This window comes from Pseudopipra pipra, chromosome 8 (genome assembly GCF_036250125.1).
Source record: "Pseudopipra pipra isolate bDixPip1 chromosome 8, bDixPip1.hap1, whole genome shotgun sequence".
NCBI classification, from domain to species: domain Eukaryota; kingdom Metazoa; phylum Chordata; class Aves; order Passeriformes; family Pipridae; genus Pseudopipra; species Pseudopipra pipra.
In genome coordinates, this window is record NC_087556.1 from 29,746,646 (window position 1) to 29,761,568 (window position 14,923).

Consider the following 14,923-nt stretch of genomic DNA (forward strand, 5'->3'; position numbering starts at 1 on the left):
AAATCTCTATAAGTACTATGCCAAGTTTTATTTTGTGGTCTAGCTGCCTTGCAATAATCTGGCAAAATGAAGGAGCAGAAATCTTGGTCATCCTTTTCACAGTAGAGTGGACATAAGCAAACATGAGGAACCTCTGTGAAGGGAACTGTTCTTGGGGCAGATGGGTACTTAAACTGGAATGAATCTTGGCTCTGGTTGCAGTCAGTTTGTGAGTGGCACACTGGAATCTACCATAAATCACTTTTTGGGCTGTTCCAGCCCTACTGCTTGGAAATTTATTTTTGTGAATGGTATCTTTATGCTTCCTTTTCCCCATCATTCTCCAGCTTTTGTGTCCCATGTAGGGATACCACTGCTGAAGAGTTGTTGCTCCTGGATCCCAGGCAGGTGATCTCAGCAGCATTTAGCTCAGAGCCCATTTCAAGGTGGAATGTCCTCAGTGCTGTAACAGGACTCCCCACCGAGGAGACTGTTTAGAGCTCCATAGGGTCAAAGCTGCAATGGCTTCCCTAATATTTTTCATACTAAACTAACATGATATGTGTTTGGGGTTTTTTTGCTCTTTAAATAATTTGCAGGTTTTTCCTTTTACAACCTCTGTGAGACTTTCAGATCTTACAGCAGAGGAACAGAGTTACAAGATGATTGTGTGTTAGTCAGGAAGTACAAAAATGGGCTAATAACTGTTGAAACATGTAATGCAACCTGTCAGCAAGAAGATACAATGTGATTTTTGAGCATGCTGAGTATGTGTAGGCAAACCTGCATCTGTGTATATGCATTCAAGGACATGAAATATTTCATCAAAAAACGGTAAAAAATTATCCAGTAAAATGTGTACTAGAGGTACCATAAAGCACTAGGTGGCAGACTTGTTACACTTAGGGAAAAAGGAAACTCAAGAACATTCCAAGGAGAGTGTTTCAGAAGATAAATAGCAAGTAGCACTATAAGTAAAACTGTTAGCAGGGATTTTCCAGATATTTAAAAATTATGTTGAAACTTAAGGGGCATAAACAATAAATCTTATCTATTGAAAGGGTGTTTGTTTTAGCTGAGTTGTGAGATGTGTACCAGCAGTTAGATGCTTCACTACTGATTTGAAGAATTCATGTTTCCTTTTGGGACAGTAGTAATTTAAACTAAATACATATTGTAATTGTAAAACTGTCATGCTTGATTTAAAATAATGAGTTCCACCAATTATATCTAACACTGATTGACTTTGATACAGACTGAAACAGTCTGTATTATTTATAAATACGGTAGCAATAATGACTCACATTGTCTTTTGATATATGGGTTTATACAAAAAGAAATTATTTAAAAAAGAATTCTTCTTAGTGTTTAAAGAGTCTAGTGGAACAGATTATAGTTTAAATCAGAAAATTCTAGGATGGTTTGAGAAAAGATTAGCCTCAGCAAACCTACCAACTCAGAACTTATAAAGAGCAACAGACAGAGTCTTTGCCCCGAGCTAAAATAACTGCACAAACCAACTGTCGCCTTCCAGAGAATTAAAACAAAAACAACACCAAGAATCTGAAGCTCCTAATAAAGTATTATGCTCTCACCCCAGGCTCTGTGTACTCATTTGCCAAATGCTAGGTTGGCTTGGAGCTTTGTTGGGCAGGCTAAAGAAGCAGATTTGCTGCCAATCATTATCAGATTTTACTGGGAATTGGAGAATCTTTCCATGTATGTATTTACTTCTCTCTCTTTTTATATATATATATATATGGGATTTTCTTTGCTTAAAAACCCATACTTTTATATGGAATGAAGATTATTTGCTTTCTCTGGTAGCTTTTGCTCATATATCAGTGAATTTACTGATTGGCATCCCCTTACAGATACTACTTAATACCTTTTGCCAAAGTCGACAGTCAATTCAGTGACTATTTATTTAAATATGCTACCCTGTCTCAAAAGAAAATGGGCACTACCCTGGGCAGACTAGCTTTCTAACTGCTAAAGAAAAAAAATGCATATATTATAATGTATGCAGATAAATGTCTGAATGAGAGACCTGTTTCATAGGTTCCATAATAATTTTTATATTATTCTTTTTCTTGCAAAGTAAAATGTACTATTGCAGTATAATACCTATTAGTATAAAATATGACTATTTATAGAACTACAAATTTTGAAAAAGCTTGGTGAGGCAAGAGTGAGAGAGACTCGATGGCTTGGAGACCTCCTTCATAAGACATACTTTGCTTTGTAGGGACTCCAGGCCATGTGTGAAGCAGTGTTTTAAATGAGAAGGAAATGATGCAAGTATTTGCATATATACAACATTTTATTTTTGAGCAGGGGTTCATAGGGATGAATACTTTTTGAATCCTCATTCTGTGTATTCAATGTGCTCAAACATGTCCAAAAAGACAGGACCTGTCACTCCTCAAACACCTGGGAGGCCTTAGAGGTCTCCAAGACTGGAGTTGTGAGAATCAAACAGCATAGGAAAGGATCCATCAGTGTCCCTTTGCCTTCTGACAGGGAAGGGAAAATGTTTGTGGTGGTTTTACAGTTGCATTGCTTCCCATGCTGACTTCCCAGGGAAAGACAATTCTTGATCAGTGGGAAACAGCTATAGTGAAATCTTAAACCAACTGAAACAGGGGAAAAACACACTCTGACTTCCATAAGTAAGTGGTTTATGATATGTGGGGGAATTTGTATTGGTTCCTTGGACTGGGAGTTCTTGGTCAAACTGTTCCATCTCAGCTGGGGTGCTTTTCTCCACTGGCAAATACGAAGCACTTGAGGATAGTTTAGCCACTTGCATTATTACAGGTAGAACGCCTGATGCAGAGGTCCAGTTAGTGTCAGACACACTGTTCAGGTGTCTGGTGTCCTGAACCACCTCGCGCTGGCACCATATTTGTAAAAGTCAAGAGATAAGTCAGTCATGTTCTCAGCTTTAGAATTAGTGTTGTGGAGCCCTTACAGAGTATTTGAGGGACTCTTGTAGGATCATTTAAATAAATTGAGGGTCATTTCTATCTCAAGATGATGACAAAACCTTGGATTATATAAACTTTAAGAAAACTTATACTAGGTTGTATGTGGACATTGTCAAATTCAACTCTCTGACTGGATAACTCAGCTTCATTTCAATATATTGTAAAGTAGCCTATGAATCCTTGATATTAATTTATTGTCACTTTTTCTTAGCTTGAATTGTGAATATTGTTTTAAAATATGTTCCAGAAATATAACCCCTTGACAGCAAAGTGTAGTTTGGTAGTCACTTAATATAAAGGGTAATGCCGACACGAAATGGAAAGCAAACTGTGTAAGGTCAAAAAGCAGTGGTGAACAAGAGCAAAATAGATACAATAGCAAACTAGACATTAAGGGAAAGTTGAAAAATGCATCTGTCAAAGAGTATGAAGATACACTGGTAAAGAAGTAATATATATGTATTTGATTTGTCTTTTTATGTTATGGGGAAATAAATATACTTTACTGTGTTAGCCCTTAAGAAAATGCCACGGCCATCAGAATAATTTTGTAAAAATGACAAGCTATGCAAAATGTGGAAAGAAAAGTCTTAAAAGGGCAACCATATCACTTTTTTTTTATCAATGAAATGAGAATTTTAGAATTCTACTCTTGTTGAATAGAAATAGGTACTGCTTCTGTGTTTTTGAAAATATGGCTAGACTGACTTTAAAGTATTAGAGGCTTTCATGGTGATTTCAATGGGTAATGAAAGGGAAGATGGAGAGGTCATTATTAGAATGAACAACAGACTAAATGGAGGAAAGAGAAAAATGAAAATATTCTAAGGAAGACAATGTATGACTACATCCCACAAACATGTCACTTCATGTTTATAGGCAAGGATTGCCTACCACAAGGATTGCCTGTGAAGGTCAGTTGTAGATGATATGAACAATCAGTGCTTTTGAAATACTAAGAACAGACTGTCAGTATTCACTACTGCTTGCTGTTCCTTTTTACATGCTAATTCAGTTTCTAGAAAAGCTGTGTCAAAATGTTCGTGCCTGATACCTATCAAAAAGTAGTGGCATATCTCAGTAGGTCTGTATTAAGCTAATCATCTGGAAAAAAAAACTAACAAACTCAAAACAATAAAAGAGGAATAGATTTATTCTATTTGCAGTTTTAAGTTAGCAGTACTTTCTCTACATGGCCAAAAAAAAGTCATGAATTAATGAAAACACAGCTGTATCTAGTTCCTGGTTTAGAGAAAATAGTGCTAGGAAAATATAATATTTCTTTTATTATCTGGCAGCTGTTTGAGTTGGAAATTGAGTTTTCCAAGTCACTTTCAGAAAGGTGTCAGCGAGCCCTGCTGCAGTGGCCGATGTGTTCCCTCTCTGAGCCAAATAATAAATCTCCTCTGAAGAATGGGTGGCTGCATTGGAGTTGAGGAGAACAGCCTTTGAGGCTCCATTTTTCCCTCCCCACTTATTTGCTTATTTTAACCGATCTACTTATTACTTGATGTGCCTGACTGCCAGTCCTAAGAGCCGAATTCGTAGGAAGTGGGGGAAGGTTTCTTTTTTCTCAAGCTTGTCACTCTATATTTTTTTCCATACTAAGGGTTGAGGTATTTCCTCCTATCTGTTTTAAAGGCTGTAAACTGGATTGGGAAATATTACAGATATGCAATCTCATTTGTGAAAGTTTGCAATTTTAATATTCTATCAGTATTTTTTGCTGAATTGGCACTCAGTTCTTAGCCTGAGCAATGTAATTAATGAGTGCAAATGTTATTGAAATCAAGAGATTTTACTTTACGCAACCCTGATGGTGTTTGAAAAGACAAAGTGCTTGTATTATATCTTCTTTTCAAAGTTGTAATGCAAAGGTGTTTCTACTGTACAGAGATTTAGCATGTTATATTTTTTACAGTACAATTACCAGTTGCAATTTGCAACTTTAAAGTGGAGGATACTGCTCAGTGAAGTATACAACATTATTTCTGTCCAGTATGAAGTGCAATTCTCCTCAAAGGGTTCTGGATTTATTTGCTATAAGAGATTTTAGTTCTCAGAACTGACATGTTAATGTGGTTTGAGAAACAGCAAAAAATATCAGCAAAGTTGAAACATCTCAGCTTCAAGTTATATTGTGTAGTTCATTCAGGCCACATGGAGTCAAGCAACATGAGGTATGTTCTGGCATTTGGGCTGCAGATTTAAGGTTCCTTAAGCAAAGTTCAGCTAAATAATAAGAAAAAGGGAGGAAGAGAATTTTGAAAATGTTGAAATATTACAGGAGCACCTTATCTGTGTATATTTATAGTCAATTTACAAAGTGAATGTTCTGTCTCCTTTTAAGACCTGATTAACCAGAAGTCGCTTATTTAATTGTGGATATCTGTGTTCAGTTATTTGAGCATCAGAATAAAAGCTCTGCTAATAATCCACATAGAAGTTATTGTGTGGCTTACTTCTGGCTATTCTGAATTTATAGCAAATACATGGTATTTATACTTTTGCCATGCCCATATTATGGGCATTGATCCATGTATAAATGAAATTTTTTTATAAATTTATTTTTAAAAGAGAATGAAGTACTTTTTTTAGGGATTATACAATAAACTGAGCATTATAAGAGCAAGATTTAAAATAACATGAAGATCTGACTGCTTTCATTTACTGTATGACAAGAAACATCTCTTTTTGGCAATAATACATGAACTCAAACAATAATTTAATGTTGTTTTTTCTTAGATGTGCCACTTCTGTTGTCAGAACAAGGAGATCAGAGATCTCTTCAGTGCGTATAGACTGTATAAACTAAAGAAAAAAATTAGAATCAGGTTAGTGAATACTGATTCTAGTTTATTGAAAAATGATATTGCATGGTAGAGTTGTAATATTAATGAGTGTTATAAAGGTGGTGATGCATTTAGATCACTCTGAAGAAATTTGAATTTCTTCCGTAATAATTTTAATGAGATTTGCTTTTCTTGGTTTTGTTCTGTTTGCATTTTTCTCCCACTTTTCTAACACTTCAAGAATATTACAAGAGTTAAGGTATTACAAAGATTGTCCCTTGTGACAAAAGTACCTTTACTGAGCATTCCTTACTATCAAGTAATAGCACTTATACTTTTGATGAATAATAGTGGCTGTGCCATGAGTTTTGAAATGCTCCATCATTGGAGACATCTCCGCTTTTTCCTAAACTTGATGTTTAAGTTGGTGCACTCACTTTGCTTTGTTGTTGCTTCTTATACAAGTATTTTGCTCAAAATATTCCAGTCACTATTTTCCAGACTTTGTTTACAGACCAGGGTCTTGAGCAAAGCTTGAAAAGGGCCTGCAGCTTTTCAAAGAAACCTCATCAGTTGTTCCAATGTTTTCAGTTAAGAGTTTGATGTAATATCTAGGGGGGAAAAAAAAGAGAGATCTGGCTGTAGTCTGTGGTTTAAAAACTTTAGAAACATCATCTTGAGACTGTATGCTTAAAACACCTCAGGTTATTATATATGTACCTCAGTTTTTAGATCTCAGCAACTAGTCTACCCTTGACTATCATAACATTTTCATACCTACATATTTGCTTCTGTGACAGTTATGGTGAGATACATCTTGCCTAACTAGCTTTTCAACACTTATATGTCCAAACTTAATTAACTTCTATATTCATTAAAGAGAATCAAGAGTTACTCTTCTGAACACAGCGCATACCTGTCTTAGATGTCACTCATCTTCTGAAAATTTTAGTCAATATAGAGTAAAAATAGACAGCTAGCAAAATTTAGCTGAATAAAATTCTAATACAGGTCATATTTTTCTGTATCTGGCCCTCCCTTGGGATCAAAACTGACAACTTATTAGACTTTTCTAAATAGCAGCTGAAAATTTCATAAGATAAAAGATTTCTGTTTAAAATAAAATTTAGTTACCCAATTTGCTGATTATGACACTGATCCCTTTGTCTTTCTGTGGGCTTTTTAGCCTAGTACATTTTTCTAGAGTGCAGTAAAAGAAGCGATGAATTCCTGTTGCTTATGTTTTTAAAGATTTTGAACTTAGGCAAAATTCATTCTCACATGCTCTTTCTTTAAATGGAAAAAAGGCATATAAATAGTAAGTACTGGGGTATTTTGAAGCTCATTGAGCTCTGATTACATTTAGAAAAATGAAAGTTTTTAGTAAAGACTTCATAGTAAATGACTTTTTGTTTTATCACAATGAACAAGTAATGTCAGACACCAACATATTCAATATAACGATGGAAATGAGGCAGTGGATACAGAAGACAGGAATGAATCAGACAACTGCTCTGAAAGTTCAAAATAATTATGCTGACTCAAAATAGGTCTGATGGTAACCCCCTGACTTTGGTGTAATACAAACAGAATTTCTTTTGGTCACAAATGAATATGACTTATAGCATTTGATAATGGAGCTTGTTTTCAAAAGCAGCATTTGTTCTGATAGAGAGGAATATGAATAGTTCTGTTCTCAACAGACTCTTGCTGCATATACAGAACAATCACTAGAAAGAGTAGGAGAGAGACAAACTGCCTGTGCAATGAAGAGGTGAGAGTATGAGTTTTAGAATCAGCATGAATAGACAGATCCTTTAATAGAAAACTGTGGGAAGACTGACTGTGATGAGTCTGAAGTTGCAATCATGAGGGAGGTTCTTACAACTTTAAGTGATTTCAAGAAGTAAAAATAGAACAGCACTAGATTTTGAGGTTTCTATTCACAAAATAGATCTTATTAGTTATCAGAAAAAAAAAAGTGAAAAAATCCCACTTTAGTCACCGATTGGGTAAAGATCATGTGATCCTCACCTAACATTTATAAAATATGAACATTAGATTGTAGCTGGGATTGAGACTATGTCGTGGGTTGTCCTGGTTTCATGCTCTGTTTGTATGTCTGGCTGGCATACACTGCACTACTTTTGACTAAGAATTTTTGCTGAACTTTAAATTTGGAACTAAAATGAATAGATATAGTTCTCAGAAATTCTATGTACGTATGAAAATCTTTTCCCATTTTGTTCAGTTTTAGAAATGTGTTTTAAGAAACTACATGACAGGAGCCATGGGAGAATGGCCAGTGATCAAAGCTAGAAAAGCCATGACTGTGCCCAATTATGTATGTGCTTGCTCTCTTTCTGGGAACCCAGGATCATTCTTCCCTCTTTCTGAGAGATGATGTGAACAGGGATGATTTCTTGGAATGATTTGGTCAAAGGCAAAAGCTAGCTCAGAAGTAAAATAGTTCTCTAGAATTTACTCCAACCTGATTCTTAAATTACTTAATAGACCCCCTTTGTTGAAATATGCTATATAGTCAGTGAATGCAGGAAAGTGGAAGAATTAAGGTTGCTGTCACAATAATTTTTTATTTGCTTCTTTACTAGGCCATGATTGTACAGCTTTTAATAGCATGGGTGAATACTAGTTCCCAAGGAACTTTTCCTCTACAATGCACTGAATGAATTTTTTAGGAAATTAATCAGGGATAATGTAATGGAAAGATGAATGTATGTTCCTGTCCTGTTTGTTGTGGAAAGAATTACAATGAATGATGGAAGGAACTGTAAAATAACAATGTTCATATGTAGCATTATATAATTCAAAGTAGTAAGAAAAATCAAACTCCAAGTATTTCAAATTGACTGCTCGTGTTTAATGGATGGTTTTGTCCTTGGTCTCTTTGTTTCATTTTCTGTCCTGTAAAATGATACTAATAATGCCTTCTCATCTACAGTAATGTAACAAATTCATTAACTTTTCTGAAGAACTTAGAAAATGATAGTGATGGATACTATAGAAAGCCACATTAGAAATTAATTCCATCTTTGGAAAAGGGCTTGTGTAGCATGTAGTAAATGAGGCATGGACCCAACACTGGGTACTGAACATAGAACAAAATGTTGAATAGCTGCCCATTAGGTGAGCACTCACCCAAAAATAATTCAAGGCACCCTTGATTGTAGTGGTTCATTTTACAGTCTTAATACTCCTTTGTAACATACCTTTTCATATATAACTTTATTACAAATTTATACTAAGCATATTCAATTTAATTTTTTTTTTTAATAATTATAAGTGTAATTATATATTCTCACAGAGTTCTAGTGGCACTCAGAAATACTGAAGTGCATCTGTCTCACCTTTGTTCTTTTGGGAATATTCTGACATTTTTAAAATCACAGTTTTCTTCCAATACAAAAGTTTGAGTATGGGAATCAGTCTGATCCTTGCTGGATGTGAGTATAAAACTTCCATATTAAACCATCTTAACCATATCAAAAGTCATGGACCTTCATTAAAGAAACAGAGTGGTTTCTTGAAAATTAACAGCAATACTAGGGTTAAAGGATTGCTTTGAAATTTATTTTCTTCTTTTAATTAATCGTCTTTCTTCACCTAATTATTGTTGTGTTCTCACATGCCTTCATTACTGGTGTTTTGAATTGATTTTAATGACTATTTTTCACTGTGAAACCAGTGAAGGGTTTTTAAGAAATCAAAATAGAGATGTGAAAAAACTCAATAACCCTAAGTCCTTGTTATATTTGACCATTGATGATGTCAGGATAGTATTGTGTTCTTATCTCCTGGCATTCTTTTTATACTTTATCCAATGATTTCTTAGACAAAATGAAACAACATACCTGGAAACAGAAATTAAACTGTAAGACACCCCCCACCACCACTGTAATTTGACTTCCAAGAGTCTCTTTCTCTCTGTGTCAATTGAATCTCTTTTCCCTGCTGCTTCTCCCTTGCCTACACTAAGGTGATGGGGCACACACCCTGCCAGGCAAAAGTAGGAGGAGTTGAGTTTAATATTAACAAAAAGAAGGCAGCCTACAATACATTTTCCTGGTGAGAACTCTGAAAAGAAGGCTCTGCTGCAGGGACACGGTGACTGATGTTTGGCAGTGGGAAGGAAAGCTGTTCTGCCTGCTGTAGTCTGTGGAAGGTGAAGCCTTCTGGAGGAGAGGGAGGTGATATTTCCCTGAGAGCTGCTGAATACATGTGGGGGAAGAGTCTCCTAAGATATAGAATGAAACAGATGGGCAGAGTGAGAAAGGATAGTCAGACAGACAGCAGCAGGATGCAGCGGGTCTTCTTTACGATCCCTTTTCATTTGTACTCTCACTTTGCATTTCCCCTTAAATTGGTTCTACTAATTTGTGTTCTAATAAAATCTAACTTTAGAGACTTCCAGAAATTTGGGAACTTAAAGTTAAGAATAGGTTCAGACAAATATTTCTTAAAGTTTTGACCAACCAGAACATATCCTGTGTATGAAAGTGAACATTTTCTCCAAGCTATGAAAGTTCTTCAGCATACTTTTGCAGTCCTCAGAAAGATGGGAAGGAATGCTTACTCAGAGTCAGTTCTTTCGTTTGCACCTGACCTAATTTGCACTGTTGAATCACATAACTGAATTGAAGCAGTTATGCTTCATTCAAGTCATACACACTTTAGGTATCTTCCCTGAATTAGAATTGTCTATGGAGAGATGTGTTTCTGCTTTGCAGCATCCAGTCTATGGTCAGAGATTTAATGGGTTGTCCTATGGCAGATCTCTGTGCAATTAAAGGCCATCATTTGTGTTTGTTAGTGCTTCTGAATAGTTTAGTGAAGATCTCTTTTCAGTTTTCAGGGCTGGCTTAGTGTAAATTGGGATATTGTGGGTGTAAAAGGCTCTATATATAACTAACCCTTACTGTTTTTTCACAATTTACTCTTTCAAGTGTACTGTAGGTAAAAATGCAGTAAAAAAAAAGTGTAAGTATTTTACTTATTTGTTACAGATAGTAAATTTATGAGAGACCATGTAGTTTAACATCTTTTATCAATGTAAGGACTTTTCCTGCATTCCTTGAAAAATAAGTTCATATTTTCTTGGCTGTTATCAAGTAAAACATAAATTTAAAATAATGAGAACAAACAATAACAAAACCCAGGAAAAAAAGATTCCTAATGTTTTAAAAGTAAATGACAAAATTTTTTTTAAACTTGTATGCAAAAGAGCTGTTCATTCATATTACGAGGAGGCAAGAGTCCTGTGTCTATTCCGAATTTGGGGTTTTGATGGGACCTTAACTATATATATCTGATGGTTTTTTGACTGATACTCTGCATCTGTGAGAGGACACAATCTGGGCTTAGAAGACTTTAGCATATTTAAATGGTAATTTGCCATGTCTTGTGAGAAAATCATTGATACTTTGTCCAGTAGGCTTGTCTGTGCTGCTTCTTGCATCTTGTAGCCCTTACTGTAGCCAGAATTTCTGTAGGAGTGCATTCTATGGTGCTGGTCAACCATACCTTTACAAAAAATCTGCAAAGAAGCATGCTAAAACAGTCATCTGTATTTTGCAAGACTCCAAGTTGACAGCATCAGGAGATTTAGTGTATCTGTACATTATCCCCAGCCTTTTGGCCTTGCTGCTTGTGATTATTAAAGGATTATTAATCCATTTAATAGGGGTCAATTTCTACTTGCCATCTTTTCCTGTCCTGTTACCTTCAAATATGTTCTGGTGCAATAGTAATCTTACTGTTAAACATGTAGATATGGCACAATAGAGTCAATGAGACTTATTAATTCGATTTCCATAGCCAGATTTGCATTACTTTTCACCTTTGAAGGTCATGGTAATTCCTTCCATGTAACTCATTTGTGGGTCCCTTCCAACTCAAAATATTTTATGACTCTATGAACCTTTATTTTCTACTTTTCCTTCCACACAAAACAAAACAAAAAAACCCCAACCAAACCCATTTTTTTTAACTGTTAAGACAATAGCATGGACTGTGTTTGTTCTTCATTGACCAAAAGGTTTTTTCTGTTTCTATGTCAGCCTTACCACGAGATACAAGAGTGGTTTTTTTTCAGATGATGTGTTGCTGCAGGAAAGGTGATTGTCAGCAGTAAGGAAACTATTGAGTCCAACAAAAGGCTGACACGGCTTTTTTTTCTGTTTTGGCTCAATCTTTCACTCTCTTTGTATTTACTGATTTTGTTTTTATGATCACATAGTTTTTCTTTCCAACGTACTGCTTGTGTGGTGGTGGTGACTAGCAGAATGCCATCAAGACAGGGATCAAAACAGAACTTCAAAATGATTCACTAGGATGTAGAATCAAAGATGAATTGCCACACTTTAACCATATTTTAACATGTATAAAATAATAATCTAATCATGTACACTTACAATTCATCTCCTTATTTCCTGTGACAGAGGTTAAAAATAATCTTTTGATCCCTGTAGAACTGTAATGGTCAAAGATTTAGAAGATTTATTCTGTTAGAGCTGAAGATATCTGCCCCTGTAACAGAGCATTCAAGATCCATCCACCACACCCACCTGTGACTCACAACTGTTGAACAAGAACCATTTATCTGTTAACACAATTTGCATCTCTGGGGGTTCTGCTGGTTCCCAACTGTCTGACTGAACTGAACATTTGTTACTGGGATTCTACATGGCTCCCTCTATGAATTGCAGCATTTCTTGTGACTGTTTTTTTTACTTACATTATGAAGGTGCTGGAAACCCAATTCATCCTCATGAGTCTGCTTCTACCCCTTCCCCCTGCAGAAAAGTCCCTTTTCAGTCATTCCTTGAGCTATGACCCAAGTAGGGGTTAATCTCGTTCCTCCAGCTTCAGGAACACAGCAGGCTAACTCAAAACTCACATCTTCTGCCTTGTCCCAATGTTTTTTGCTCCTTTCAGGAAGGAGCACGATTTGGACCATCTGAAGATGACTGTTTCTCTCATCTGCACCTATGCAGCTCTAGGGTGTTGTTAGTGTGCAGTGATGGAAACAGAATGCATGGAGCTGCCTGGCAGACTTTGTTCCATTCACAGGTTGAAAGAAAAATGTGTAGAACAAATGCCAGTTGGGAGTGAAATATAATCTTTTTGAGGAATACTGAACAACCACTTGTTTCTCTTGGATGAAACATTTATATCACTTGCGAGTTACAAAATCTTTTAAAATTTAGAAAGGAAACACTTGATGATCACGTAATTTCTCTTAAAAGTTCCATTGTGCCATTAAATTATTAGCAATCTTATTTACTGTAATATCATGCCTTCATGCTATATGATTTTAGTGTAGATGCAACTTTTCCCCCCAAATTTTTAAACCTAGTAATTCTAAAGTTGTGTTATAGTGATGGAGCAGTGTAAACTATTTATATAACACAGTAAAGCACATGAATATAATAAAGAAATAAATATTTAAATGCATTTTGAACAGAATATTTGAATAATTATTTCAGAATAAAATTAAGGAACTAATAACACTAACAACACTTGATACTGTATTTTTGAATAATCACAATGAATGGCTATTTCAAGTTATGTGTAATTTAATTATTTAGTTATTTTTTCTTGATTTTATTTTTTTGGTTACTGCTTCACTTAATTTTGTTTTTTAATTGCTTCAAGACATTATAGTGCAAATACTTAAGCAGTGAAATGTGTGTGAGTAGTTCTGACTTGTAGATTACTTCATGAATTTTAAAATAAATGTGAATGGTAAATTTTTGCATAATAAATAATAATATGTATACACTTTATTATTTTTTAAATTTTTTTTTTCCCCACAGACAGCCTTTTGATTGACTACCAGTTTACCTTCAGCTTATTACAAGAGGATGACCGCCATCACACTGCCATAAACTTTATAGCAAATCCAGAACAGGTAACAAAATGTTAATAACTTCAGTCAAGTTTTGAAGAGTCATGATTAAGATTTCCATTGTATTTGACATTGATTACAGGTTTCCTAAGTGTCTACAAAGCTTTAGAGATAGTTCAAATCTTTTTGAGAACTGAAAAATTATTCATGCATGCACTGAGAAAACTTCCTAAATGGTAGATGTACTTCAGCTCTATCAATACTCTGAAAAATTATCAGTTGATTTATTTTATTGTTGCTCCCATCAATAAGTTTTAGTATCTTCATGAGATGAAATAAAGGGGTATATCTTTCAGTTAAGAAATCTTTTTTTAGATGAGAAAAATAATTTTTGGCTTGTGATTAAAATGTAGGCGTTTGCCATCTGGTTTTTTTCTTTCGTTTCATAAAGAAAATGATTGTTATTCTTCGCAAAATCTAAAAAGCTTAGTGGTGTACTTATATGTTTCCTTTTTCCATGTTCTTATGAAGCAAAAGAGAGAATTGCCTTTGGCAATTACCATTTCTATTTATGTTTAAAATTAAAACCGTAAGATAATTAAAAGGTATATTCAGTTATGTGCAATAGAGTTACATGTGCACAGTTACATGCAATACATTCTGATAGGTTTTTTAACTTTTTCTCTTTTTTTTTTTTTAATTTAGTCAAATAAAAATTTGGACATATCAATTAATGCATCAAACAACTTCAACCTCAATATTACATGGTCTATTGGTTCTACAGGTGAGAGTGAGTTTTGGTATGATGGTTTTTTCCCATACGATTTCATGATCCTCTAAGTTATTTTAACCTGATTGTCTCTTTGTTGCTAATTTTGATAATAAAACTTTACCAAATGTGTTCTTTTGCCATTATCATTATGCCGTTATTAATTATATTATTTAAACCTCAGATGATAATTTGCAATCTGAATAAAGCTTCATTAATATGTTGACTTTCTCTCCTATTCAATTAAAATTGCTTTGGTGGGAAAAGCTTGTAGCCTATTTAAATTTTTGGAATGACTGTGTTATGAAATGCTGTGATTTTAATTAAGATAAATTGCTTCCTTAACTACTGCAGAGACTGAGATTTTATTTCTTTGTTTCAGTGTTCAAGCTAAAAATTTAATTATTAACCTTAACATTGATATCCAACAATAAAGTTCTTCTGTGTATGCTGATAAAAGCAGCTGCTTATCTATTTTTTTTCCAACTTTGAACCCCATTACTCTTCTTTGTTTTAAGAAGAGGGA

At 34.7% G+C, this 14,923-nt stretch overlaps 1 protein-coding gene across 9 annotated transcripts in view; it reads left to right on the forward strand.

Annotated features, from left to right (window-relative positions):
* Window positions 1-14,923, forward strand: part of ATRNL1 (attractin like 1) — a 466,156-nt gene that overhangs the window by 172,185 nt on the left and 279,048 nt on the right. For all 9 annotated transcript variants that reach the window (XM_064663416.1, XM_064663423.1, XM_064663418.1 and 6 more), the window contains exons 22-23: window positions 13,597-13,691; window positions 14,334-14,412. In XM_064663416.1, the coding sequence (XP_064519486.1) occupies window positions 13,597-13,691; window positions 14,334-14,412 (174 nt within the window). The remainder of the gene's footprint in view (window positions 1-13,596; window positions 13,692-14,333; window positions 14,413-14,923) is intronic.